Here is a 27,107-nt window from a genome sequence, read left to right as displayed (position 1 = left end):
GATGTATCTGAGCACAGTTTGTCCATGGCACTGTGACAAGAAAATAAAACAGCTGTTCTTACAAGAAAAACAGAGTTTCCTTGAATGTTCTAATAGATATTTTAGTGTCTATTCTAAAGAGCTAAAAAAGGCCATCAATTAGTAGGTACTGCTCAACTTTGTTTTTCCTTTCCATCTTTCTTTCTTCACTCTCTTTCTTCCATTCTTTCATCCTTTCATCCTTTTATCCATCGATCCATCATCCATCCATCCATTCATCAATCCATTTGTCCATCCATCCATCCATCTATCCTTTTGTCCCTCCATGCATTCACAGATCCATTCTTTCAACAGGTGTCTTCAATGTTCTAGATACTATGCTAAATTTTGGGGAAAACTCAGGTGAACAAATTCCCTGACCTCAGAGATCTGATACCATAGAAGAGGGAAAGAGGAAACTGTTGTTCAGGGTGTGGACTGCTAGAAGAGCATAGTTTCAGAGAACTATGAGAGCTGAGAGGAGAGGCATCTGACTCAGCAGTGCAGGATCACGACAGGCAAAGACTTATGGGAAGAAGGAACATCTCAGCTGGGGCCTTAAGGATGAGTGAGGCAGACTGAGGTAAGGGAAGGGGCCAGGATGCTTCATCGTAATGCAGAGGTGCTGAGGAGGAAAGAGAGTACAAAAGCTAGGAAGAGGGAAAAAAGAACAGTTGTGAGACCTGGAAAATAATATTCCTTACTGCTAAGAGATAACATACATACGAAGCATAACACACACACTAACAATTTTAATTTGACGAAATGTGAATTTTAATATCAGATTATAATTATCTTAATACTGATAACAAAAATTCCTTCATGACAGTAATTTGAAACAAATTAAAATGTCTTAACGGTCTCATGCATGAACATTTAATTCTAAAGTGGGTAAAACTGAGCAGTGAGAGACCAAATGACTTTCACAAAGTTGGCAGGTGATATTAAAAGCTCAGTGTTGTGATGTGCAGGCTAAGTGGAATTGGTGGTAGTCATCTGAACTCTCCATGAGGAGGCCACTGTACTAAAGAGAAGCAGGCCTTCTTTGTCCTAGGCACTGCACTGGCCCCTCACTTAACTTCACTTAAACCTCACTGTGACTCTTTGGCAAAGTCTACCATATAATTCCCATTTTAGGAGGCGATGTAACTGGAGCCTAGAGATTTGAAGTCAATCCCAAGACACCTGGGAAGCTCTGTTTGACATCAATTGCTCTTCTGATGATATGTTGCATCCAGAATGTAAACAAAATGAGATATGAATGTCTGGATGGAGCTTTTTTCTTTTTCCCCAATTATTTTGCCCTATAACTGCAAGTCCAGGTTTTCCCCTCCTGGTATCCTGAAGACACACCACTTTCCCTTCCCCTTACATGACCTACTGGGCTCACAATGAACAGACTTGGCTCTTGGAGGTGCTCCACCATCACCAAGATGTCCAGCAACACGGCTCAAGGTCTGATGGCCAACTAACCCGACCAAGGAAGCGGGGACAGAAACCCAGGAAATGGAGTGCTGCTTTGACTCCACATCTGCAGGAAGAGGCTTGAGGAACCATCAAGAGGGAAACAGGTTAATTCACTTTAAGTGTGTGTCAAATGGGAAGCAGCAGAATATAAGGGTTCAGAGCATGTGTTCCAGAGGTCTGAGAGCTGGGCTTCAGGTCCCAGACTTACTACTTACTAAATCCATGACTTTGGATGAACCAAGCTATCTAAGTTTCCTGAATGTTTATGTGGAGATAAAAATATAATTACCACATCAGAGAGTTGTTAAAAGGGCTAAATGTGGTACTCCATATAAAAATTCTCAATGTTGTACCTGGTTCATAGCTCTAACAAGCAATGAGCTCTATTTATTTATATTTTCATCAGTTTTAGGGCTGCTGAACTATGTATCTCTAGGGGCTACCACTCACACTGTAGCCAATGGGAATGGCATCGCCCCGTCCCCAGAGTTGTGCAGCACACAACCTGTGTAGCTGCCAAAACATCCCTGATGATCATGCCATGTTGGGTATGAGAACTTGTGCTTCTCAAGGTAGATGCCTAGATCAATTCTCAAAAACAAGAGCATCCCATATGCTATGGGCCCAGTATGAAATAAGTCGTGCTGACAAGCAGGTGGATTTTAATAGCCCACAAATGGGAAGGAAAAGGGAAAAATGAACTAGAAAAGCGAACAAGAGCCCTGAATGGTTGCTAAACACTGCAAGAAAGAAGGAAACGTCCTGTAATGGCTGGGCTCCAAGGCATTACATTCAGCTCTGGCATGCTGTCTGTGACATCAGGTCGCCATGTCAGTGGATGTGGGAGGAAAGTCAAGACATGTATTGTGCAAATTAGGTATCGAGTAAAATGGGAACTAAGTGGATGCAAGAGACATTGAGAGGAAATAGAGAGAACAAGAAAGGAGGCAAGGACGTGCCTTAGGGGAGCCTGATGGCTGCTGTATTATCAAGTGACCACACAATTTACTGTTCACTGAGGATACTGTTAAGCATGAAAGTGGAAGCATCAACCAGGAACCCCCAGCAAACAGGCCACGTGGTCAACCTACCCCTGATTTGGTCTATTAAGGTGGCTGTCCGCTGCTGTCAGCATCATTCTAGTCTCGTTGCTGTAGGGAGATTCTGAGAGGGCCACCAGCATGCTTTCCAGATGGGGAACATGAAAGCTTTTCACGGGGCTTCTCCCTCCTCCAGCAACCCCAAGGCCAATTCCGTCTCATTCGAGGGCCTCCTGCCATGCTCCGCCCACCCTCAACTTCTGCAAACATTCCCATTCAAGTTCAGGCATATGAGAGAGTATATTCATAGAAGGGCAACTATTAGAATCTGCTCTTCCCATTGCTTAACTTGTCTTTTCAGTGTGAATGGTGACCCTCTGCTAAACTTCTTAAACACGGGAATAGTCAGGCTTTCTTCTGTTCTTATACTGAGTTTGGTAAAAATATCTGAGTAAAGATTTTGAAAGGTCCATTTGCACGGCAAATGCAAAGACATGAATTTCGGGGCATATTTTATAGGATCAGAGAAGAGGAATTTCCTCAGTGCATGTGTTGCAAAAGTTGTCCCATTTGGGGGGATTCAGAAGGAGCTGTAACTGGAGTTCGCTTTTGCATGATTGGCTCTAGTATTTTTCAAAAGCTAGCTAAAGCATGAGAGTTGGCTAAGATACATTTCTGAACACTCTCTTACATCCTGCTGCTGGGAGCAGTAACGCAGGGTTGAGTTTGGCATGAGATAAAGAGGGAGTGGGAGATAGAGAAAGCAGGCCATGATACGTCTGAAACAAGAATTTCAAAGCGAATCAAGAGGTAACACTGAGACAAAAACACACACACGCACACAGAGAGAGATGAAGGAACCTCTTCTTCCTTCTACATCTGAAACTATCACTACCTCCTTGGCGAGGGAAGACCAACTCCTGCAGCATTACTCCTGTTGATCTTCCAGGACAGCCTCCTGTCACTCACCCATGGAGCAAGGGATGGGAAGCATGGGTGGCTGACATGCACAAGGGTATTTCAAAACCTCACTTTTGCTCTGGGACTACTTCGACCTCCTCCCCTATAAATATCTTATGAGAATTGTTGCGCATAATGAAAACATTAAAAGAACATTTTCCTTTATTATCTCTAATTTTCTCAGAATAAACGCTGCATGGTTATTTTTATCCCCATCTATAGACAGTGAACACAAGGCTCAGAGAAATTAAGACTCCTTGTTTAAAGAAGCAAAGGTAATCAATGTCACGCTGAGATATGAACCAGGTCTGTGGAATTCTACAGGCTATGAGGGCACCCGGTATCTGGTATGATTAAAATGCAATTAATTTGAAATTTTGCTGCATAAGCCATTATCCCTGGTGGAAGGGGGAAAAAATCTAGAAAGCAAGCAAGCAAAAGGATGGACTAACTAGAGAAGGTGAGATTCCTAAAGAAAGACGACTGCAGACAATGGAAAATGCCTGCGGGAGAGGGAAGGACTGGGTTGACAGCTGACTCCCCACTGGGGTAAATAAAACAATTGTCATCTCTAAATGGCTTATAGGAACTAAGTCTTGCTTCTTCCACTGGCTAGCTATGTAACACCGAGAGAAGTGACTGACTCAGTTTTCTCACCTGTAAAAATAATAATAACACCCACCCTGCATGGCGGTTATAAAGATTAAGAGAGGTGCTATACATAAATCACTTAGCATAGTGCCAGGTTCAATATAACTGTTCCAAATTCCTGTTCTGAAAGCCATTCCTTGGCCGGGGGTAGGGGCGGGAAGAGGTGGGAGGTTCTGTCTTACATGTTATTGCCCACACCTGTGCACTTTAACCAGCACACATTTTCCATTTCATTGCAAGGTGAATGGAAAGGGCTTTGCTTTTAATTCTCTTTTTTCCCCCTTTACACAAGTTACCTCCTACCTCCTACCTTCTGGATCAGACTTTCCCCCAAGGACACTTAGTCTTTTCTTTAACCAAACATTAACTTGGAGTGGCAGAAAAAAAAAAAAAAAAGCAAAAAACAAGATCAAGTCTGGTCTACTTTTGCATATACTAAGCAGTTTCTTCAGATGACATCGTTTTTTGTAAATACTGGAAATCCTTAGCTAGCTAATGAAAGCTTCACCTGAGTGTCTTCTAACTCGCAGCCAAAGTCAGCACAGGAGGGGAAAACACAGAGCAGCCCTACGTCACGTCTGCCTTGTGGCTATTCAAACACAGTGCGGGATAACCGTCTGGATGCACATATGAAAATATCCCTCCCATTTCCCTCTCCTTCCTGAAGGTTATCTATACGCATTTGGTGCAAGGCCTATTAAAGTTTTCTTGGAGGCAGCCAGACTTGGAACCTTCAAGAACAAAGTGGGATAAAAATGAGGCGCTCTCCCACCCGATGGAGTAAAGGCTTGCCACACTCGCCATCTGACAGCAAACGTTTTGGGAAATAGCCAGCGTTGTCATCCCGTACAGTGGCTTTGCCAGCTTCATAGGAGAACGTGCGTGATGATCTCAAGGGGGCTGAGCAAAATCCCTGGCAGGTGCCCCCTTCCTGCCCCTACTTACTTCTTGCCATTCCTCTGCTCTCCACGCGTAGAGAGGACACGGCGGGGCTTGGCAGGCGCGTTCCGACTCTGGTCTGGTGTACGGGTCGCACTCGGTCTCTTTGGCTATTTTGTGCGTTCCGATCTGACAGCCCACACTCCTCTGCTGGGTGCCTCGGCCGCAGGACGCAGAGCACTGCGGAGACACAGCTGGTAAGTGAGCGCTTCGGGCCACTCTGGGGGATGGTGGTGAGGGTGGAGAGGTCGCAGAGGAGGGGACTGCATGGCTAATCCAAGGGCTTTCACGGCCATCACAGCTATTTCTAAATTCCAATGAAAGGGACCCAAGATAATGCCTCAAATCTGGAAACTCGCTGCTCTTAATTGTTAGAGGGTAAGGAAAGTACTCGATCGAGTCTGGGGGAATCTCTAAAGTTGTTGAAGCTCTTAGAGGATTGAAGGGGTAGGGAAAGATCGCCGGGAAACATTTAGCAGAACTGAGAAATAGCACTGCCATGGGAAACAAAAATCCAAAATTGATTTCTATCCTGGACAATAGGAGGTTCTTGAAAATTGGAGATACAGTACTGTACAAGAAAAATTTCTTGGCAGATTAAAAGTATAGCCCAAGAAGATTAAAATGTGGAAGGTTTTACAGCCTTATACATAGAATTATTTTCTCCAGTCTCTTCCTTTTCTTGCTCCTTATTTCTGGAGACAGGGAAACCTTTTTTGAACCATGGAATTTACTGAAGTATTTGTGTCTATTTACAACCTCAGATGATATATGCAGAGTAAAAACTGATAAGGAAAGACTGTTTCCTAGGGCTGCAAAATGCTGAAACATTTTGTTGACCAACTTCCAAAACACCATATTAAATCTGCAATTAACTTTCCTCTAAATTAATGTTTTAATGGTTTCCTTATTGCTGCGTTACATAATCTCCCTTATGGGCAGACTAAGAACCGTTGTCTTTATTAAGATTTTGACAGTCAGAAACTAAAGTCCATGCTTGATGGGAAAGAATGGCACATTATTACATTTAGTTCTTTAAACTTATCACCAAAGTTTTGTGAGATCAGCTTCCATTAATTTGTCTGGTGGTAAGAAAATAAGTTTAACATACATTAAAGCTGCATTCCTAAGAGGAAGTCCTCTTAAAGAATTAGAATCTCACTCTTTTAATTTAGAAAGGAATTCCTGTTCAATGAACCTGCCGCAGCATTCATCTCTCTCTCTGAGGCTAATGGCAATTTTCTATCAAGAAGCACGCCCAAATGGAATTCTGCTGAATATTAATTCTCCCTCCCTTTCAGATTTCAAGAAAATAGGTGATACTATTTAGAAGGAAATTTGGAAAGTCATAATTGTTTCATATGAGTCAGTGCCAGAGATGGGGCTCAAAGGCTCACATCAAAGTAGGCTGAAGAGAAGAAAATATTTTGGATCAACATGGCTCCTCTTGTTTGGGTTTAATTGTATTAATTGAATTGAATGAGTCTGTGACCCACAAGAAACCTGGCTTTTATTGTCATTATGTCCTGAGTGTAGTGGGAGGGTGCCTGAACACAAATGAGGACCTTGTCTTTAGAGAATGGCCACATAATGTCCTTGGAAGCTCCATGTATAATATTTCCCATCGGTTACATTGAAAAAGAATGAATCCTACCACAGTCTTCCAGGTGAATGACAGAAATCCCCCAACAGCAGCAGCCACAACAAACCACCACCAAAAAAACCACTGGGCCATTTGAATTTTGAGTCTTAAATATAAAAGCACATTTCCAGAACAAGCGTCCCAATAGAAATGCAAAGAAAGAATAATAGAGACTTCATCAACAAATTTGAGTTTGACATTGGGCCATCGTATACTCGGAAACTCATAATTCCTCAATAATCTAAAGAAAACGGAAAAGAAGTTAAAGACTTTTATAGCGCCTCATGTTATTCAGGCTACCGAGTATATGAAACCTCTTTTTGGTTACTGAGCAAATTACTTATGGGAATGAGCATCCAACATTAAAAAGAAAAAAAAATCACTTCCTACAACACCCGGTCATTTGTCAAAAGACAAATTAAGACATGGGAAGGTTCAATTATATGTTCTGGCATCTGATTTTCATAATGTCAAAGCCAGCCTTGAAGTAGTGCACTTAAAATCTCAACACATGCACAGCACAGCAAAGGCCCTGCCTTCCTGAATGATGCATCCATAGCAATCTTTGTTCAAAATTAGATGTGCTGCGTCAGGGTTACTTCTCTGTTTTCAACTTTTCTGCTGCTGCTATCTGGAGGAAGGCAGCAATTTGCATACAGAGACAGCAAGGCTTGCTCTGTGAATTCGGAGAGATTTGTACAGAAATCCCATGAATAACACAGCATCACAAAGACCACTGCATGTCCTTGGAGAGCTGATGGTGGTGCTGTGTGTGAGAGTGCTTAAGCAGCCTCTATTTATGCACCCTGTCCCCCAACCCCCACTCCCATAGCTATTATCTTGGCATGGTAATCTATTTGTGCAGGTTTGCAAGTAGATGTTTTTACTTCTGAACTACTGAGCTGGGAGCTATGTTTCATCTCTGTACTCCTTGCTGTGCAATGCTAGTATGCAAACTCGCCAGTTTAAAGGGACTTGAGGCTTAAAAACTTGGAAGATAATTTTATATCCTTTGTTCCAGTATTTCTGCTGAAATTATGGTGGTGGCATTATTTTAAAGGAGGGGCAACCCTGAAATATAGCTCTTTAAACCAAAATTACAAATAATGATAATAACAATTACAGTACCAGGCTTTTGCTAAGCACCTACAGTATGCCAAGTGTTATGCCAGGATTTCTCAACTAGATAATTCTATGCTGTAGGGGGCTATCCTGTGCATTGTAGGATATTGAGCAACATCCCACTAGATGTCAGTAGCACCTGCCTCCCAAATTGTGACAGCATAAATGTCGCCAGACATTGCCAAATGTCCCATGGGGAGCAAGTTGTCCGACTGAGAGCTTAGCGCTATGCTAATCATTTTACATAAAATATCTTTTATATTTCCAAATCAACCTTTCAGATAGATACTCTGCCAATAAATAAGCCCATAACAAAGAAAATCACCCTAACTCAAACAAAAGCATAAAAACAGTCCAAGTAAACTCTGTCCTAGGCAATGTGTCATAGGTACTATGGACTAGTATTATGCTCCCAGTTTTAAAATATGTTTTTAATACGATGCAGTCTCGTGGACTGTATTACAAAGAGTGTGGGTGAGAAGGCTGTATTTAAACAATCAACATCAGTGCTCACAGTTCAATTGAAACCAATACGAACAGAGAGTACAAATCAGGAAAATAACTAGTTCTCATCCCTGACCATGTGCATATGGTTTCCCTAATTTCTCAAAGGACACAAGCTACCCATATGCCGCAGACTCTCCATTAAACACTTGAAGAATACTTCAGAAACACACACACAACCAAGCTGCTCTAAATGTAATTAAAAGCAAAAGTCCTAGCCAAAAATATTTGCTAGATTCATACTAGCAATTTTTTTGCCAGTTTTGTTTTTGATATCAGCATTGAAAATTTTAAAATTAATTTTCTTATGTCATTGGATCTAAGACACCACTTTGGATTTATAAGACACACCATTATATTTTATATCATTAAGGAAGAAAACAAAGGCTGTTAATTAAACCATTGGTATTCCATTAGTTGTAAAGTCTGTCTGGTTTCAGAGATGTTAAAGGGGACCTTAAGGCTTAAAAATCTGGAAATAATTTCATATCCTTTTCTATAGTCTACATATTCCTATTCTATGGGAATATCATAAGTTCAACATTTTTACTCTGGAATGCTTTGTATCATGGAAATATAGAGCTTCCTATTTGTCAAGCTGCATTAAGAAACAGATGCTGATTTTTGTTTTAAAATTTCAATTGCATCTCTAAGCTCTTGATCAAAATTGCCTAAAAAATTGGACATGATCTTTTTTTGGGGGGAGGACCCTTAAGATTTTAGAGGGGATGTTTTCCAATGAAAAGCTAATTTCCTTAACAAAGTCAAGATTTTCAAAAGATACAGAAATGAAACTTTAAACCTGAAAACACCAATTAAGGAGAGAGATTATGAAGACTAGGCTGGCAATAGCAGCTTCCTAGCCCACTATTCTACGTCTTACTATCTGCAGACATTCTGACATGGTGAGAAATGGGCTAATTTTTCTTCCTAACTATAAGACGGGATGACAGGAATACAGCTACAGCGGAAAACAGAAGGACCAGATATAAAATCTGCTAAATATTGTTGCAAACGGACAATCATTATTCTTGCTTTAATACTGCTGTCTTAGTATCGCTACCATGGAGATATTCCTGTTTACTATCAAATCCTCAGTAAGCCAATATATATATATATTTTTAGAATATTATACCCATTAAGAAAATTCTTTATTTAATTAAGCAATAGAACCTTTATAGTTCAGTTTGTGGAATAGCGGTACATAAATTAAGATTTACTGACTTAAACAATTATTGAAAATCTTTAAAGAGAAAGTTATCAGACAGGTATTTACTGTGTTTAAGGGGTGTTTTTTTTTCTTTTTCAACATTTTGCTCCTTTATTTGAAAAGAGAGCACTAACTTTTAAAAAAAATTTTTATTGTATAGTATAACATATATACAAAAGCAAAGAAATAAAAAAGCAATAGTTTTCAAAGCACTGTCCAAAAAGGGCTACCATATGATCCTCTCCTATTTTTCCTTCTAGCTGCTCCAGAATATAGAAGGCTTGAGGGCTTAAATACATTTTTATCATCACAATGGACTTTTTTCCTTCCAAGTCAATATTCTTTAATCATGCTAGCTGTTTCTTCCCATCAGTGACTGGACCTGGTTATCTTTCGGTATGTTTCTAAATTGCACAAATCTAATTTTACCCACGCAGCATATTTTCTTGCCACAAATCAACAAATCAGATTTTTTAAAGATGGCCACAGACAATTACATAATTGTGTTTACTTGTATTTTCTATGGAGGTGTCTTGACTTTTCTAAGCAATTATTTTGAACAAGTGTGGCCTTTTCTAAGGAGGCATTTTGCTAATCCTACTTTATGTTTGTAAACCCCCAGGATTCAAACTTAATCATCCCTGCTTTGTAAGCAATTTTAGGCTTCCCATTAAAATCACAGGATACTGGAGTAAAAGTTGCTGTGTTTACCAATAAAGCATGAAAGTTTCTTTTAATTGTCTTTTTATTGAATAAACTGGCCTTTAAAATGAGCATCATTTACATGCTCTAAACTTAATATTCAAAGAGAGATGTAAATAAATAGATAGGTAGAAGTCAAGGAACATAAAGAAAAGTAACAGAGTGTGAAACTGTACAAGTGGACAAGCTAATTGGTGTGATAATTTAAATAATGTTAGCTGTATGCTTCTACATGAATTCAATAACTTGAAAAATAAAATTTAAAAAAGCTGGAAGTTAACAGATGACAGTGGTCACTTAGAGAAACCATTAAGAAGGATGAACCAGTATGAAATGCAGCCTTGAGATTCGATCCCTTAAAGAAGCCAGAGGATAAGCTAGCTCCGGCTGGCCCAGGTTCTTGGATTGTTCAATTAAAAAGAACTATTGATGGTTTATTATGATAAAGGCCTTGAGAGAGATGAAGGCTGCTGGGCTGGGGAATGATCCAAACCAAGTGTAAAATTTCTGTGAAGTGGAATATGGCTGGGAGTTGAGGGATATGGTGGGTGGGTGCGGGCAATGATCCCAGCTCAGGGACATTTAAGAAAAATTTAGGTTTCTGGAGGTGTGTTCCATTAGTCATGTTGAAATGGAGGGTTTTCAAATCCCACCCATATTAACCCACAGATTCTCTGGACCTCATCATCAGCACCCAGGCTCTGAAAGAATAAATTCCAGAGGTTATCAAACTTGATAGTAGTTTCTAATTAATTCTCAGGAGTAATCTGCTTGATCTCCTACTGCGTGGGAGTACCAGAAACACAGTAAAACTTCTCTGAATCAGATTAATGGTGAGAAGAATCAGCATTAAATACAGGATATTTTAAAAGAAAGTGAGCCTCATTGCTTTTAAGTACCTTCAAACAAGATGAGAAAATGTCCAAGTGTAGATTTGCAAGATCTACTTTAAGGACTAGATAAGAATGACTCAAGTTCACATACTATTTGTTTATAGGCTAATAGAAGCTTCTACAGTTCCTTCTTGAAGTTCAACAGGGAAACCCACACTTCACTCCTGGCTAGGTTATCAAACGTTTAGACCTGATGGAGTCTAAGCGAATGATTTCCTGGTACTTAACACCCTCCACCCCTCCCCATCCATGCCCACATCACATTAATCCAATCAAACATAAGAGCACCCTTGAGGACCTATTAGATTCAAGACCCCTGAGTGAAGCACTTGGCATTCCTCATGCATTAAATTTTCCCGAGAACTATATGAAACAGGCATTATTATCTGGGGCTCAGGAAGGTTAAACAAATCACCCAAGATCATATAGCCAGGAAATGACACAAAGCACTCTCCCTCCTGCCCTCACGTCTGTTGTAAACAGAGAAACATCCTCTAATGCTCTATATCAACAGCCCTTCTTCAAGAAGCTCAAAGTAAATCCAGACTCAATTACTGCAGGTGATCACTATCAGCCTTAGTGCGATCTGAATTTGTGATGTCGAAGTGGTAAATAATAAAAATGCCAACAGCAGAGTATTGAGGGGCTACTCTGTATTAGATATCTGATATCTATTAATTTAGAATTAATTCATACTACTAAGGCCTGAAGCCACTTGTGCAAGTTGACATGGCTAGTAACTATCCTGACTTACAAAGTCTCTTTCCTCCCGGTCCCCAAGCTCCCCCTGTGAATAACCAAAACCTTGCAGAGAAACACAAACCAACCCGCTGGTGTCAGCCACGTGGGGGACGGACATAAGGAAGCAGTCGGTAGAGAAGCATCGCTCACCTGACTCCAGGCGCCAGCCTTCCATTTGGGGCATCGTCCTCCGCGGCACTTTCTGTGCCCACTGGGCTTAGCAAGATGTGTACAGTAATCACTTTCTAAATGGCTTCCATCTTTTGCCATGCAGTAAACATTTCGTTGTTTATGCCCTCGACCACAAGAGACAGAACACTGCAATATAAAGCAATGGCAAGGTTGTTGTTTTGTTTTTTTTTATCACATGGAGTTTGATAAAAACCTGTGATTTGAGATATTAAGATCATGCCTGACAAAAGCCATCACTAGCCCCCTTTTCCAGAGCCATTTTGAGTAATAGCTCAAGGCTAAACAGGGATGGAAGGTGGTACTGGGAAAAAAAAATGCCCATAGCATTACAGCAGCAAACCTGGATGGTATTTGGGGTACTCAAGAGTGTGGGTAAATCCAGATACTTTAGGTGAAAAATGAAGTCCATGACCTGAAATAACCATCAAATTCTGAATTAAAGAAATCCTACTGTGAAATGATAAGGATTCCTTTCGCATATCTCACTCTATGCAACCTCTGATCAAGATACTCCTTCAACAAAGTGATGCATGACTCATAGATTGGGATAAAGATAATTTCCAAAACACTACTGTGTCCAATTTCTCACTTAAATGATTTAGGGAAACTTTGCAACCATTTTCCAGAGGATAAGCTCTCATTTTCTCAGTCTACAGGGAAAGAGGTGAAAGAAAGCAAATTACAAACTGAAAGGTAAACTAGCAGGTAGTTCTGTGCCAATTTTAGGAGGGGGGCAATACCTTTCAACTTTGATCTGCAGGTTCACTGAACTGTTTTAATTGTGACCTTGTCTGACCACATCTAAGAAACTTGACTTTGATTTCAGATTAGTTGTCTCAGAAAGGTTTAGGAATCAAAGTGCCCGTAGAGCCAGGACAAAAATTTCATATGACAGCTTTTTGTAGAACAGGCAAGAGGCTGGCCTAAATGAATGCACTGAGATATTCAACCTCCATTGCCTCATTAGTGATTACAGGAGTCATTTCCATTTGGATCATAAGCTTGCTGGCTCAAGTTTTCAAGGCACATTATTTCTCAATATAATGTTTTTGCTTTTAAGAGGGAATGAGTTTAAGAATGAAGAACAAATGTGAAAATTCAATGAAAATCGATTTCAAGTGTCATTTCCTCCTAGTCAGTATTTCTTATTTCCCCCACTAGCTTTGTGATTTTGCTAAATTACCAAAGTGCCCTTTTATGCTTAACAGATAAATGGCACTATATAAACATGAAGCCTGATATTAATTTAACCACTCCCAAAAAGCATGCTCAAAGTTATACCATTCATAAATGTGTCAGGCAAGCTTTTTTTAGAAAACACAAACCACTATAAAAATTTCATTTGTAGCTGATAGAGTAATTTAAAATATGCATATTAATAGGTTTGGTTTTAACTTTTTACTTTAGGAAGTAGTAACACTGCTGCTTTCATCTGAGCTCTCATGTTAGGAGCATTATGATTTGGAGTAGTCATTCTGGAAATCTTAACAGAGTATACCATGCAAAAGGAGCCCAAGTGAAGGTCTATATCCCAGTAAAAATATCCACCGTTCAACTTATAGCATTTTGATGTATAAAAAGACTTTTCGAATATAATTCTAGAAGACTGACAGAGCCAAGTTCCAAGAAGTATCCCCACATTTTAAATGTGTCCTAGTGACTAGCTGGGGAGTATGCAGGTAATCCCTATTATTAAAGACCTATTTCAATATTTAAAAACACTACTTCCATACAAAAAATACACAATTAGTATTGGGGATGAATTCATTTGTTTATTGAACAAACAGGAATTACGAGCAGGCATTATTGAGTCCCTACTATGTCCTAGACATTATGCTAATAAGTACTGGGAATATAACGATGAATAAAAGCAACACATCCTTGCCCTCATGAAGCTTACGGACCAGGGAGGGAGATCGATATGAATCAAATGCTTACCAAAACAAACCTGCAATTACAAATTGAGATGACTGCTAGGAAGGAAACAGGCTAGAGTGGCTGGAAGAGGGCTCCCTGAGGTGCTCCCCATGGCCAGACCATGTACAGCGCATCAGATGTAATCGTAAGTTTCAATTTTACTCTGTGCATAATGGGAGATTACAGTAGAGCTTTAAGTTGATGTAAATTCTACTTTGGTTACTGCCTAAAGAATGGTTGGGAGTACAGAAGAGTGGAAACAAGAAAATGCTCAGGAGGCTACTGCATTTATCCAAGCAAAAGATGATAGTGGCTTACATTAGGGTAGGCAGATGGTAGATTTAAGAGAGGTAAATTTTTTTTTAGGTAAAAATAGTAGTACCTGACATTAGATATGGCCTGGAAGGGTGAGGGCAGGATCACAGATGACTTCCAGGTTTCTGGTTTGAGCAGCTGGATAGATAGGGATGACATTTCTGAGATGGAAAAGACTGGGAAAAACAGCTTCGAGAGTCAAAGATATATTTATTTTAGAAAATAGGCTGAGTTTAAAGAATATGGAATCATGGGTGGTAATATGTGTTTGCTGGGATGAAGAAACAGTTATTATAGTAATCAAATGTACATGGATCATTTCAATTTACAAACAGCCCAAACAAGTTGTGTTCCTTAATATGGAGGGGGAGACAGAGTTGATGGCAAGAATCTAGTAGAGGGAGAATCAGAAAAGGCACAGCTCTAGTTCTCTCTTAATATATATAATACCTTTTGAACATTTATTATGGGCCAGTCATTGCTCTAAGACTTTCTGTACATTATCTCATTTAATCATCCCCAACAACCATAAAGATAGAACTATTAATGGAGGCAACTGGTATTTTCACAAAGGCACAATCACAATGTTTTCTATACTGCTTCCCATATGACTGCAGAATAAGCAGATATATGTCTGTCAAGAACAATAACAGCACAAAATAATTAAATCACCAGCAACATCAGTGATAATTCATTTGAGGTATGTCACTGGTACAACTAATAACTACTGCTGAAGAAACGAAGAGAGCTGAACTAATTTCTAAATATGACGCCTTAAAAATCTTTTATATGTCTGGATTAGCTGCATTTTGACCATTCCTATGTGTGTTTTTCTTATTCAGGGAACCGATTTGGAAAAAAAAGTGGCACTTTTCTAGGACTTACTGTACATACTATTTGCCTAAAATTATTAAGATCTGAAAACGATTAGGAAATTCTTAAGGTATCTAATCCAATAGCAAACACTTTTCATTTAATGCTTTCTGACATACCATCAAAGAAATTATTTGAAATGGAGATTTTTATATCTATCAGGTTTATAAATGGGTCTATTATGTTTTCATAAAAAAGTTGTCATTGTAATTATCAAATAAACACAAGTTTTAGCTTTTATAGTCTGAAGAGGGAAGTTTCCCTCTGATTATTTGCAGTCATTTTTCAGGTATTAACTTTTGCATCAGTGTGTATCACTGAGATATGAAGAATTAATTCTGGTGTGTCATCCAGTACATGTTAGTCATTGGCCACATATCTGAGGGTGATTGCTCTAGGAAAACATTTCATTCCTTGAACTTCCACCAGGAATAGCCTCTTACACTTTGCCAACAGGATGCAGACCTTGTCCTCTCACAAGACAACTCAACTGGCTTAAGAGAATGATTTTTTTAACCCCAACTCTGAGAAAGTCTACCAAACAACGTAACCTCCACCTGTCACTTAGATACATTAAGGTCAGCGTCCTAAATGCCTGGGCTTTCAGGTTTTTGTTTCTGTGAGGCAATTCAAAGGAGATTTCAGAAGGTGGAGCTTTGTTCAGATGTTGTGTTACACTTTGCACTAATTAAGTCTAAGAGTTTGAAATTCTTGCATTTCCTATCACCTGGGGAGTAAGATGTGTGCAATCTTTCCATGACCTCAATTAAGGGCATCCTGTCTCTGGAGAGGCAGCTCCAGATTTGGTGCACGTTTGGGACCTTTGTGCTTTCCCTGATATTAGGGGCTCCGTGCACTGGTCTTTTCACTTATATTGAGCGAGAAGGTCTCCCAGTCATTGAGGAGCCAGCATACAACTGCAGTGTGTCTGCTGAAAGAGAAGGGCTGAAGACCTAGAAATGAGATCCCTCAGGCTGCCAGGGCTGGTGAGGACCTGGACCTCAGATTGAAGATGGAGAACTGGACAGAGCTGGTAAGTCGGCCCTAAGGAGTGAAGATAGAATGGGAAAGAGAGGGTGGGGTCAGGGGTGCTCTCCAATTGTGGCCAAAAGAAAGCTTCTGATTGGGATTGAAGATGCTGGGACTTAGAGGAAGCACTGGGGTTGGGTGTGGACCAGGACGGCCTCAGCTATAGCAGGTGCCTGAAAAATATGGATGGATGGATTGCCCAAGATGGCAGCCCTAAACGAGTGCCTGGGCAATCCACAGTTCTATACATCTAGACCACTCCCATCTCTCCAAGTGATTTAGAAACATGAGGTTATGTATATATGAAATGTGCTATGGGGGATGATGGCCCATTAACTCATATTTCCAACCATGTTTTTTCCTGACAACAGATGAGAAATAAGGAAGAACTGAAAGGCCAAGAGAAATATCATATACAAGAACCCATCACCAAGCTGAATCAAGACTCTCCTGGCTGAAGGATTTCTGACAATCAAGTGGCTAACCATCATTCTGAGATGAGTGGTCAGAGTTCAGTTTTTGAGACAGGAGACTGTAATAATTATTACTGAGGGTCTTTCTCTTATTATTATTATTATCATTATTTTTGAATGGGCAGGTACCAGGAAACGAACCCAGATCTCTGGCATGGCAGGCGAGAACACTGCCTGCTGAGCCACCGTGGCCCGCCCCCTCTTATGAGTATTTAAAATATGAAAATAACATCTAGATCATTTCATTTTAAAAATGTCCACTTACATATTTTTTCATAACCACAATGAGCTCTTTTCAAACCTACTTTTATTTTGACTTTAACAAAACATCAAGTCAAACCTATCTGGAAAGTACACTTTTGCAGAAGATGTAACGTTTGTGCCCAAGGTTCAGAGCTGCCTTTGCCAATTATGGTGATGAATGAAGTACATACCGAGTGAATGTCACAGCTCTGGGAAAGGCAAAGAGATGCTAGCCTGTACCTACCGTTCCACACAAACACCCACATACAAACATACACAAAAGCCTGGTACGTTCAAGAACATAGCTTTAGGGAAAAGAAGTTTCAAACAATGCTCAATGTATGGCCTAGAAAACCATATGGATTTATCACAAAGAGAAAAGATGACAGCTGCAGCTCATACATTTATTTACTGTCTTCCATATTACAGGCAGTCAGCAGACATTTCTGGAAATGAGTGAAGTCACAAAAGCTATTGCATCACAGAAGAAGCGGTGCTATAAACTGAATGTCTTGCTTTCCTAAAGGTCTGAGAGAAAGAACCACCTGGAATTTAAACCGATTTGGCACAACAGCTATAACAAGAGCACTCCTAGGGATGGAGCAGAATGACTGAGAATGATAATAGTTACCTTTTATTAAGCTCTTATGATGAATTGGACACTGGGCTGGTGGACCACTGGTTTTCTCATTTAATCCCAACAGCAACCCATGGCTCAGGTACTATGAAGATTCCTTTTTATAGAGCTGGGACCTAAGCTTTAAAGAAGTAAAATCACTTGCCCAGTGTCATAGTTCAGGTAGCATCTGTCTCCAAGTGCTACCCTTTCCATCCTTAAGCTAAACTGAGAGAAAGGGCTAAGAGAAGTCAAGCAGCTGCTTGCCTCCACTTACCCATGGCAAAAAACAGAAAACAGGGACCTCAAAGACATGCCTCTTAAGACTATATCGGAGTCCTCTGATTCCTAGTCACCCAGGAACAGAGTGGCTATGCAAAGTAGTAGCTTTGACTTTAATACATGTTTTAATAACACTGATACGGCTCTTCACTTAGTGCCTGGGGAAGATACAGCAAAAAACAAACACATACTATAAATAAAAAACCACTATGTCCCCTTGGTCTAAGCCATGCCCTAGTTTCTCTGGCTGTCTTTGAGGTTTTATTAACTCTTGAGGGTCTGCCGGATGCCAGGTAACGAGTCATTGTTTCCATTCTCTAGTGAAAGGGTCTTTGCATGCTTAGGAATGAGAAGCTGCAGGTTGCAAATTTTGACCTGCCAATTCCCCAAGGACTAACCTCTCAAATGTCTGAGGTGTAGGGGCTCTCAAAGGTTATTCCGTTCATCTATTTATTTTATAGAAAAGAAGACAATGGCATGCTCAAGGTCACAGGGGATCAAGGTCAGAGTAAGGAAGGAGTAAACATAGGTTTAGGACTATGAGTTCTTGTCTTGACCACAGGATACTTTCCAGTGCCAATCGCACTGGGAATTTGGGGCCAGTTTCTGCTGTGCTGCAGGTTGCTTGGGAAGCTCAGCAAACCAGACCCTTGACTACTTGCATTTCAGGTTGGTTATGCTCACACAGAACTAGCACGATGGGCAGGGAATACCCACGGCTGGCAGAGGTCCTACATTCTGCTTTGAGAGATTGCCGACACCAATACACACAAGTGGGAGTGTAATGACCTCTTGTTCCAAGGTTCCAGTTAAGAACAAATCCAAAAGGGGGGCTGTGCCCACATGGCAATGACAGCTCACCACAACTCCACCTTGCTCTAAAATGCAGCACTGCAAGGCACAGGTTTTGGAGTTAGACACACCTGGGCTGGCATCCTCTCTTCCATTTTATCATGGCACCATTTGGGCAAGTCACCTAACCTCTCTGAGCTCAGATTTCTTCTTTGTAAAATGGGGAAAATAGTAATATCTATATCTAATAGGGTTGTTATGATTAAATAGGATAAAACATCCAAAGCTCTTACTATTTTGGCCTGACAGTCTAAGAGCTCAAAACACATTCATTCTCACCATGGCTACTACCTCTATTCAGTGGAGTCTTGCAGAATATCTCATGATATGCAGGGGAAAAGGTGAGTATTTTAAAAATGTATGGTAACTAGTGGAGCTTAAGATTAACATTTTAGCCCAGGCATTGCTGTGCATGGGGGGGGGGGGTGTGTGTGTGTGGGGTGCACGTCGGGGCATGGTGCTCAGTCTGGCCAAATCTCACCCATGTGAATGGGTGAATGGCTTTCCTTTCCTATGATCTCTGAGAAATCCATACAGCAGACATAAATGTTGAATATTCCTTTTCTAAGGCCTCCTTTTCTCTTATAGACTATTATGTATTAACAAGAACTCTTTTAACTGAGGCAAGAAAAAGAGGTATCTGAACGTCACATCTCTCCTCTACTCTATTATTTCCCGGTCATACTTATCATCTCAAGATAAACTTATATCACTTGTTTGTTCTCTGCTATGTTATTTTTCTTAGTATCCTGACATACATTAATTAGGCACAGACTCAGCGAGCACTGTTTCCAGATGCACAACCACTCGCTTCCCTCTTCTCAGCTTGGCTGTGGGAGTAGTCCCAGGCCTTTGTGAAAAAAGCATCATCTCCTGATTGACTGATGTGAACACACTTAGAGGGTTTCTCACAACACAAGAATGGCTCTGAACTGGGGCATCAGGGAACCAAATGCCTGAGGGGAAGGGCGAGGAAGCTTTACCAGGAAACAGGCCTGTGACTTCAGGGCTTAAAACCAGTGTTGACAGCCCTGCCTGATGGCTGTTTATGTCTAGGACCACCCTGGCACTTATTACCATAAAAAGGAGCTGAGAATGCAGAAGATTGGCAGGGAACACCATGGATGAAAGCGGATGTGGGAGTCACAGCCATGCCAGCAGGACAGAGTATTAAGCTATCTTCCCCTTTCCAGTAACCCCAAATAGCCCCAGCCTTTGCATTGCCACAAAGGTCTAAGACGGCAGTGGCACAACAGGGAGCAAAGGAACTGAGATTCACACGTCAACTTTTGGCACACACTTGAAGGCTGCTGTTAATATTATGGCAAAGTAGGTGGCCCGGCATAAACCTAGCAAGGGGGATGGTGGGTGAAGCACACAAGGAGAGACAGGGAGAGGCGCTCATGCCCTCAATCCTCCATTACCATCAAGAATTACTGGGCACAAGGCTCCCCACAGGCCCCATCTCATAGTAGAGCAGGAAATACATTCTAACATGAAAGGTAGCAGTATATGAAATTAGCTATGCAGGTTGTGAAGCACATATTGGAGTTCTTTTTGTTCTGCAAGAGTGTAATGTTATTCTCCCCATCAAGAGAGAAAGCTAAAACAAAGAGAATCTGCAAGTACAGCATTTGGAATTCTAACATGGCCACAACTAAAGGTACCCCCAGTTATTTGAGGCATAAATACACTACCCTACCTGTTACTCCTAAATTGCACTCCTCCAATTCCTCAATCCCAAGTACACTGCTCGTTTTTGTAGGACTTTTTCCTTCAAGGTTTTCCCTGATGATAATTATCTGTAACCTGACTTCAGCTAGATGATGCTGCTGGCATTGCTCAGGAAAGAAGTGAAGGTGCGGCAAGGACTCACTCTGTGCCTGCCACAGAATTATTTATGAAGGCAGTCTGGAAGACAGGGAGGGTACTAGATGAGATATTTGTTCTGGGGTCCTTATTCGTGGTGGCTACAAAGATGAACAAAGAAAGTCTGAGAAAATAATTGATGGGAAGGCTAAGGCGAGTGCGAAGAGTCAGCAAAGTTTCTTAGCACTCTGAAGGTGGACTGTGATCAAAGTCCTGGTCTGGAGGGTTCAAGGCTCTCTGGAGATGTCGTTCTGCTAGAAGACGACATTTGCTCAGGCAGACCCACTTGACATGACTTATGCTACTGTCACCAAGCAGTCAGGAACAAATGTCAGAAGCTTAAGTGCTCTTGAAAATGCTTCAGTAGAAAAGCAATCCATGCAGTTTTCTCTAGACTTTCATGTACCTAACCAAAGGCTGTCCAGCCCTTCCACTCTTTCCTCTTCTCAAAGAGCTAATCTGTTTGTCAATCAGTCATTTAAAAGACCTCTGGACTGAGTTCCTTTAATTGCTTTATCCAGTCTTGCTTTCTCTGCACAACCGGCTGTTCCTCAATGAGCAGGGTGTGGAAGGAACATCTTTACATGCCAACATGTTACATATCTTACGCTGAAAATTTTACTCTTTTGGGGAAACAGTTTATGTAATTAATTTGCTTTTGTGTGGATATTAATGCCGCCCCAGATTGGAGACACATACATACATACATATAAGGCTTATCCAGATAAATAAATATCAACACAGAGAGAAGATCCTTTTAGCCATTAATCGATTGGACTTTCATCCTGGAATGTTGCATTGCTCTCCTGGGACTTCAGTCTCTCTCATAATGCACTATACAAACCCTTTATAGCTTTTCTCGTCTTCTACCTGCATTTTGGTAAAGAAATGGCTCAAATGACCCACTATTTCGGTAAGATGAAACAAAATTCAAACCAGGAATCATGTAAAAATAGCTACAACATGACGACTTGGCATGAGAAGTGGCTAACATTATGTTCGATGTTTTTTGTCTTTAAATTACTCCTGCACTACTTCTGAGATTTATTCAAATTGAAATACAAGGCTCGAGGCAGAAGAGGGTTATAGTTTTTAATCAGTCACACCTGGTGAGTCCCCATCCTACCTCTTGCTTTGTTATCTTAGGCAAGACACTTGACCCCTCCAAGCATCCCTTTCCAGTTCAATTCAACAGAGACGTGAAATGATGAGTAAGGATCTCAAACTTAACATGTCCCAAACCCAACTCCCGATCTTCCTCCACTAACCTGTTCTTCCCATAGTCTTCCCTATTTCAGTGGCAGCTCCATCCTTCCAGTGCTCCAGGCCACAAAGGCGGGAGTTATCCTGGCTCCTCTCTTTCCTCCTCTATCCTGTACATTAAAAGGTCAACTGCTGCTTCAACATTACCCTAAATAAATACTAGGATTCCCAACACTTCTCTCCACTTTCACTGTTAACACTCTCATCTGAGCCATTGTTGTCTGTCATGTGAGTTAACGTAGGAGCCCCCAGTGGTCTCCTTGCTTTCACCTTTGTGCGTCCCACAGCCCCCTCTAAGTTCAGAAGCCAGAGTCATTATTTTAAAATAAATTCATATTCTTCCTCTACTCAAACCCCACCAATGGCTTCCTGTCTCACTCAGAGTGAAAGCAAGAATCCCTCCTATGTTCTAGCCCATTTTCCCCCTCCCCTTCCATGACCTACCTCCACATTGCCCTCTCACAATGTCAATGTCATCTTCAACCTCATATCTTTCTGCTCTTCTTCCCTGGACCCCTTCTCTACTTCAGTCACACTGGCTTCCTTGCTCTCTAAAATATACCTAACATACTTCTGCCTCCGGGTCTTGGCCATATGGCTTGCTTTTTAATTTTCCCTTATCTTGGCTTAAATGCCTTAGTAGGGACTTCCTGACCCCCACTATATTAAAGTTCCCATCTCCTCTTTCCTGCTATTTCCTGCCCACTTTCCCTACTTTATTTTTATCTAGGGCACTTATCACCTTCCTATTTAATATACATTTTTTGTTTGGTTTGGTTTTTGTTTATAGGCTGTCTCCCCCTCCTCACTAGAGTGTAAGCTTGATGAGGTCAAGGAATTTTGTCAGTTTTGTTCACTGCAATATCCCCAACAACTAGAACAGTGCCTGGTTTACGGAAAACACTCCAACACTTGTGGAATGCATAAACAATGCATGGATGAATGGCAATAGTAGCTAATGGAGTTAGAGCCACTTATTTTACAGGAATATTTAAGGATTGACATTCTGCCCAATGTTAGGTCCATTGTAAGCATCAAATAAATAACTACTGCTCTCTCCTGTCTCCTATGTCCATTCATTCCCTATCTGACAGAGTATTCTTGTGGTTTAATGGTTAATTCATAGGCACAGAAGTAAATGTTGCACAGGGGACATCTAACAGGAAGGCTATCTGAAAATGTGATATAAAAGACAAACAGGTGACATGTGGCAGCAGCCAGGAACTGAGAATACTACCCTGGCCTGCCAGCACCAGACCAATATTTGAAGTTCAGCTCTAAGCTGCAGAAAACACCACCTACTATGAGTGTAACATAATTTTGTTTCACCCCACCTCAAAGATGTTGCCTTAGAATGACATTTTTGCCAGATGGATAAATGTAGATTTACAGAATGAAAACAGAATACTAACAAATGTAATGGATAAAAATGGACTATGATAAGGCCAGGTATTTTCTCTTTCCTTTCTGGCTGGAAGCATCTAAAATTAACAAGCTGAAGATTTCTACTTCTGCCTACAAGATATACAGGACAAAAACAACAACAACAAAAAAAACATACCCAACCCCAAATTTTATAACTGTATAGTGAATATGACAGAATTAAATCAATGCCTTTGGATACACTCCCTACCATCTAGCCACCACAAGCCTCTCTATTAAGCATAGCAGTTACCCAAATATAAGGATTAGGCCATGTTTTAAAGAACAAGTTCTTAGTTCAACAGACCCTTTCCTTATAAACATACTCATTCATTCACATTCTGTAAATGTCCAAGAGGAAGCCACCCACTAAAGAGCTCTGGTCTGAGAACACTGGGTGGTCAAACCCAATTTTTTTTAGTTCCTTTGAAGGCATTCAAAGCTAAATGAAGTGTATAACGGGCCTACTCTAAGTGCAAATATTCAGCTACCTCCAATTTGTGATAAGTAAAATAAATGAAACCAGAAACCTACCTGAAAACCCTTAGGAATCATTCAGATCCCAAGAGCTTAACTTCAGAGACTTAGAAAACCAGAGAGTATTAAAGTGGTTTCCACTTGGGCAAGGGCTTATTTATTTTGTGTATCACAAGTTAAAATCAGAATTTCTAAAGGTTTTGAAAGCCCTACAGGAGAGGCAGTGGGAAAAGCATGGGCTTTGGGAGTCAGTCTGTTCTGTATTCAAGAATAACAGATTGTATTTTCTGTCTCCCTGCATCTCAGCTTTATTCCCTGCACAACGAGATGATAAAATCCATGTTGCAAGGATCATATGAGGATTAGCAGTATGGATGCAAAGTATCTGGCCCAACACATGCTCAGAAATGTTATTTCTCCAATTCCAGTCAAATCCACCCAGCCAACAATTGCAGCACGTCAGGAAATGTAAGATAGTCAACCGATCATCAACTGGTGACTGTGAGGTGAAGAAACTCATCAGAGAGGCTAGTTTTTTAAAATTTTTTTATTTTTTTAATGGTGGCTGTGGCTTCTCATTCTTAGGGAAGATTTGCATGCACTCAGATTACAGACTCAAGTAGCTGGTAAGATTCTAATTAGGGAAAAGACAAAATCCAATTTCTAATTTTAAAGACTTTTGACCTAGTTAGTCCACTGGTAATTTCAGGTTCCGATTCATTTTAGAAGGTGGCACTCACTTCCCTTACTTGAAACCACAATCTCTAACATATTGGACAGGGTATGTCTTCTTTTTACAAAAAATTTCTGCGGTCTTCTATCAAATAAAGTTTAAGCATTATGGGAAAATCCAATATTTCATTAGATTTAAGGTACCACCATAAAACTTCTGAGGTTGATGACAGTGTCTTGGATCCATTTTGCTTGCCTTTCTCCTGCCAATAGATTTCTTCTCCAAAAGCTAGAGACTCACTACTAGTATTTATGGTTATTATTAGTGACCTTTTTAAAGGAGAAGAATTGAGATGGATTTTCTTTCTAGGGCCAAGAGATGCATCATTTAAAATGTTCTCTGACCTTGTGATCTCAGAGTTATGCTTGCCATTCTGAGTGTATGTACGTGTGTCTGTGTGGTAAGGGGGCTGAGGTTGGTAAATATATGGTATTTGCCATCTGCTGGAGTAGGAATGATTTGCAAATTGGAAAAGAGGAAGTATGGAGAGAAATAACTTCAAAAACTTTATTCCCCAGAAGTTCACGTCTTGAAAAGCCAAGATAATGCCGCATATCTGGAAATGCTCATCACTTATGTATAGCTTTCTCTGATCGGTTAACAGAAGAATTAGTAGGTAAATAAGTGACTATGAAAGCTTGGTGCTCTACACAACACAAAGCCAGATTCTTCATCTTCCCCGACAGGAGAAGGGGAAAGAACTCTTTAACCTTTATAATATACTTTATAACCTAATAGACATCTCTGACTTAAAAAGGGGGGATTTGGTAACCGCTGAAGAAAATACCCACCTAATGCTCATGAGAATATGGAAAGAGAAGTTCTGCTGTCAAGAAATACATACAACTACCAGAGGGTGATTCTGCCCTCCAGGAGACATCTGCCAATGTCTGGAGACATTTTTGGTTGTCATATCTGGGGGGTAGGTGTTACTGGCATCTAGTGGGTACAGTCTAGGGATGCTGTTAAACATCCCACAATGCCGAGGACAGACCCCCACAACACAGGATTAACCGGTCCCAAATGTCAAGGTTGAGAAATTGTGCTTTACACATTGTCACAACCCATGGAACACTTATGTTCTGCTGTCTTAGTCCCTAATCAGAAACATGGTCCTCTGCTTCCCAGATTAGTCCTAGTACTACTTTTATAAAAACACCCAAAGGAGAAACCTAAATACTGAAGTCTGTCACTCAAGTGTGACCAATTTCTAGATATTGCATATGTGCAAAGTCTATCATTTACTAAGGAAGCTCTATTTGATCGAAACTTAAAATCAAAAGGAACATATATCCGAAGTGCCAGTGCTATCAGAACATCTTAATCCTACGGCCATGTTGAGGAGAAACCCTTGTTTCCTTAGAAACACCTATCCACATCATATGCCTTTCTTTCCAAAGTTGACAGGTAGGATGTCTATTCATCAGATTGGGTGCATTTATACACCTTTGCAATGTATCTCCCCCTAAAATAAGTGCTGCTGCTTATTGGTTTTGCAAATTCACAGTCTGGTAACACAACTCTGAAGCCACATATTTTTAGCTCATCCTTGAAAATCTTGTTTGGATTTGACTGTCCTTGATGGCTTCCTGGTATGTCACATATTATTTTATGAGAACTTCAACTCCTCAGAGAGAAGTACTTTCTGATAGTCAACCAGCGTCATTTCATGGGGCTTCCAACAGTGATTTTGAACGTGACCACTCCTCTCTCCCTCATCAGATGTTTCCTCGGAGTTTCTTAACCTTGGCACTATCAACATTTTGGGTGAGATCAGTCACCGTGGTGTAAGGCTGTGTTGTGCACTGTAGGATATTTTGCAGCATTCCTGGCCTTTACTCACTAGAGGCCAGTAGCTGCCCTGCCATTGATTTGTGATAACCCAAAATGTCTCCAGACCAACTGCCAAATGTCCCCTGGGGATGAGGCAAGACAGCCTCCAGTTCAGAACTACTGAATTATCTCAAGGTTGTCAGAAAGTCTTTCAGGAAGTTCTAAAAGTCGAACTGATTTTAATTGACTTACTGGGGGAGCACACAGGGCTTCTCTGTGGATGGGAGCTGTAAAGGGCCTGCTGAGCACCAACCCAAGAAGGTCAGGATTGTAGGTTAAAGGGGTTGGGAAGCCCAGTCTATAGAAAATGTGACCTGTACAATGTGAACTCTATTCCCCCACGCCATTCCAATACTCCAGTTCCAATGGACAGACGTGCTTGTCTGGGCATGAGGGGTTTCCCAGATATCTCTTATCTGATTAAAAGAGAACCAATGAGAAGGAAATAATGATGCCACTAAGAAAGGGAATAGGTGCAGAAATAGGTGAGTTGGTCGGGCAAAGATTTTTTATTAAGCTTAAGGAAAACAAACAGCACACATTTTTTGGCAAAACTTTAGTTTTCAAAGGAATCTGGGTTTGACCGGGTAGCAGTGGATAAAAAAGAGGAGTCGGTATATGGCCAAATATTTCCTGGAATTTACTGGCAAGGCTTGCAATGAAAGTCTGGATTTCCCTGGGAAAAGAGAAACAACACTCCCAGGGGCCTTTAAGTTCAGCTGCTTGAGAGGGAGGAAGAGAGGAGACAAGGAGAAGAGAAAAGTCGTGAAAAAAGATAAACAACAATGGAAAACTAGAAAGATTTTGTTTCTGGTGAGCTCTGAATGCA

At 40.7% G+C, this 27,107-nt stretch overlaps 1 protein-coding gene and 1 long non-coding RNA gene across 5 annotated transcripts in view; one reads left to right on the top strand and one right to left on the bottom strand.

Moving 5' to 3' along the window:
• The window catches only part of ADAMTS9 (ADAM metallopeptidase with thrombospondin type 1 motif 9), a 159,875-nt gene that overhangs the window by 33,206 nt on the left and 99,562 nt on the right, over positions 1 to 27,107 (bottom strand). For 3 of the 4 annotated variants that reach the window (XM_077128775.1, XM_077128776.1, XM_077128778.1), the window contains 2 exons: positions 12,040 to 12,207; positions 5,082 to 5,255 (listed from right to left, as the gene is read on the bottom strand). In XM_077128775.1, coding sequence (XP_076984890.1) covers positions 5,082 to 5,255; positions 12,040 to 12,207 — 342 coding nt within the window. The remainder of the gene's footprint in view (positions 1 to 5,081; positions 5,256 to 12,039; positions 12,208 to 27,107) is intronic. The other variant, XM_077128777.1, reaches the window with a different exon arrangement.
• LOC143656960 (uncharacterized) lies at positions 15,864 to 24,165 on the top strand. Its single transcript, XR_013162653.1, has 3 exons — positions 15,864 to 16,219; positions 16,587 to 17,650; positions 24,019 to 24,165. It is a non-coding gene; the product is annotated as an uncharacterized LOC143656960 (long non-coding RNA).

This window comes from Tamandua tetradactyla, chromosome 15, assembly GCF_023851605.1.
Source record: "Tamandua tetradactyla isolate mTamTet1 chromosome 15, mTamTet1.pri, whole genome shotgun sequence".
Classification (NCBI taxonomy): domain Eukaryota; kingdom Metazoa; phylum Chordata; class Mammalia; order Pilosa; family Myrmecophagidae; genus Tamandua; species Tamandua tetradactyla.
The sequence above is the reverse complement of the archived record's forward strand: the minus strand, read 5'-3'. Positions and strand labels throughout refer to the sequence as shown.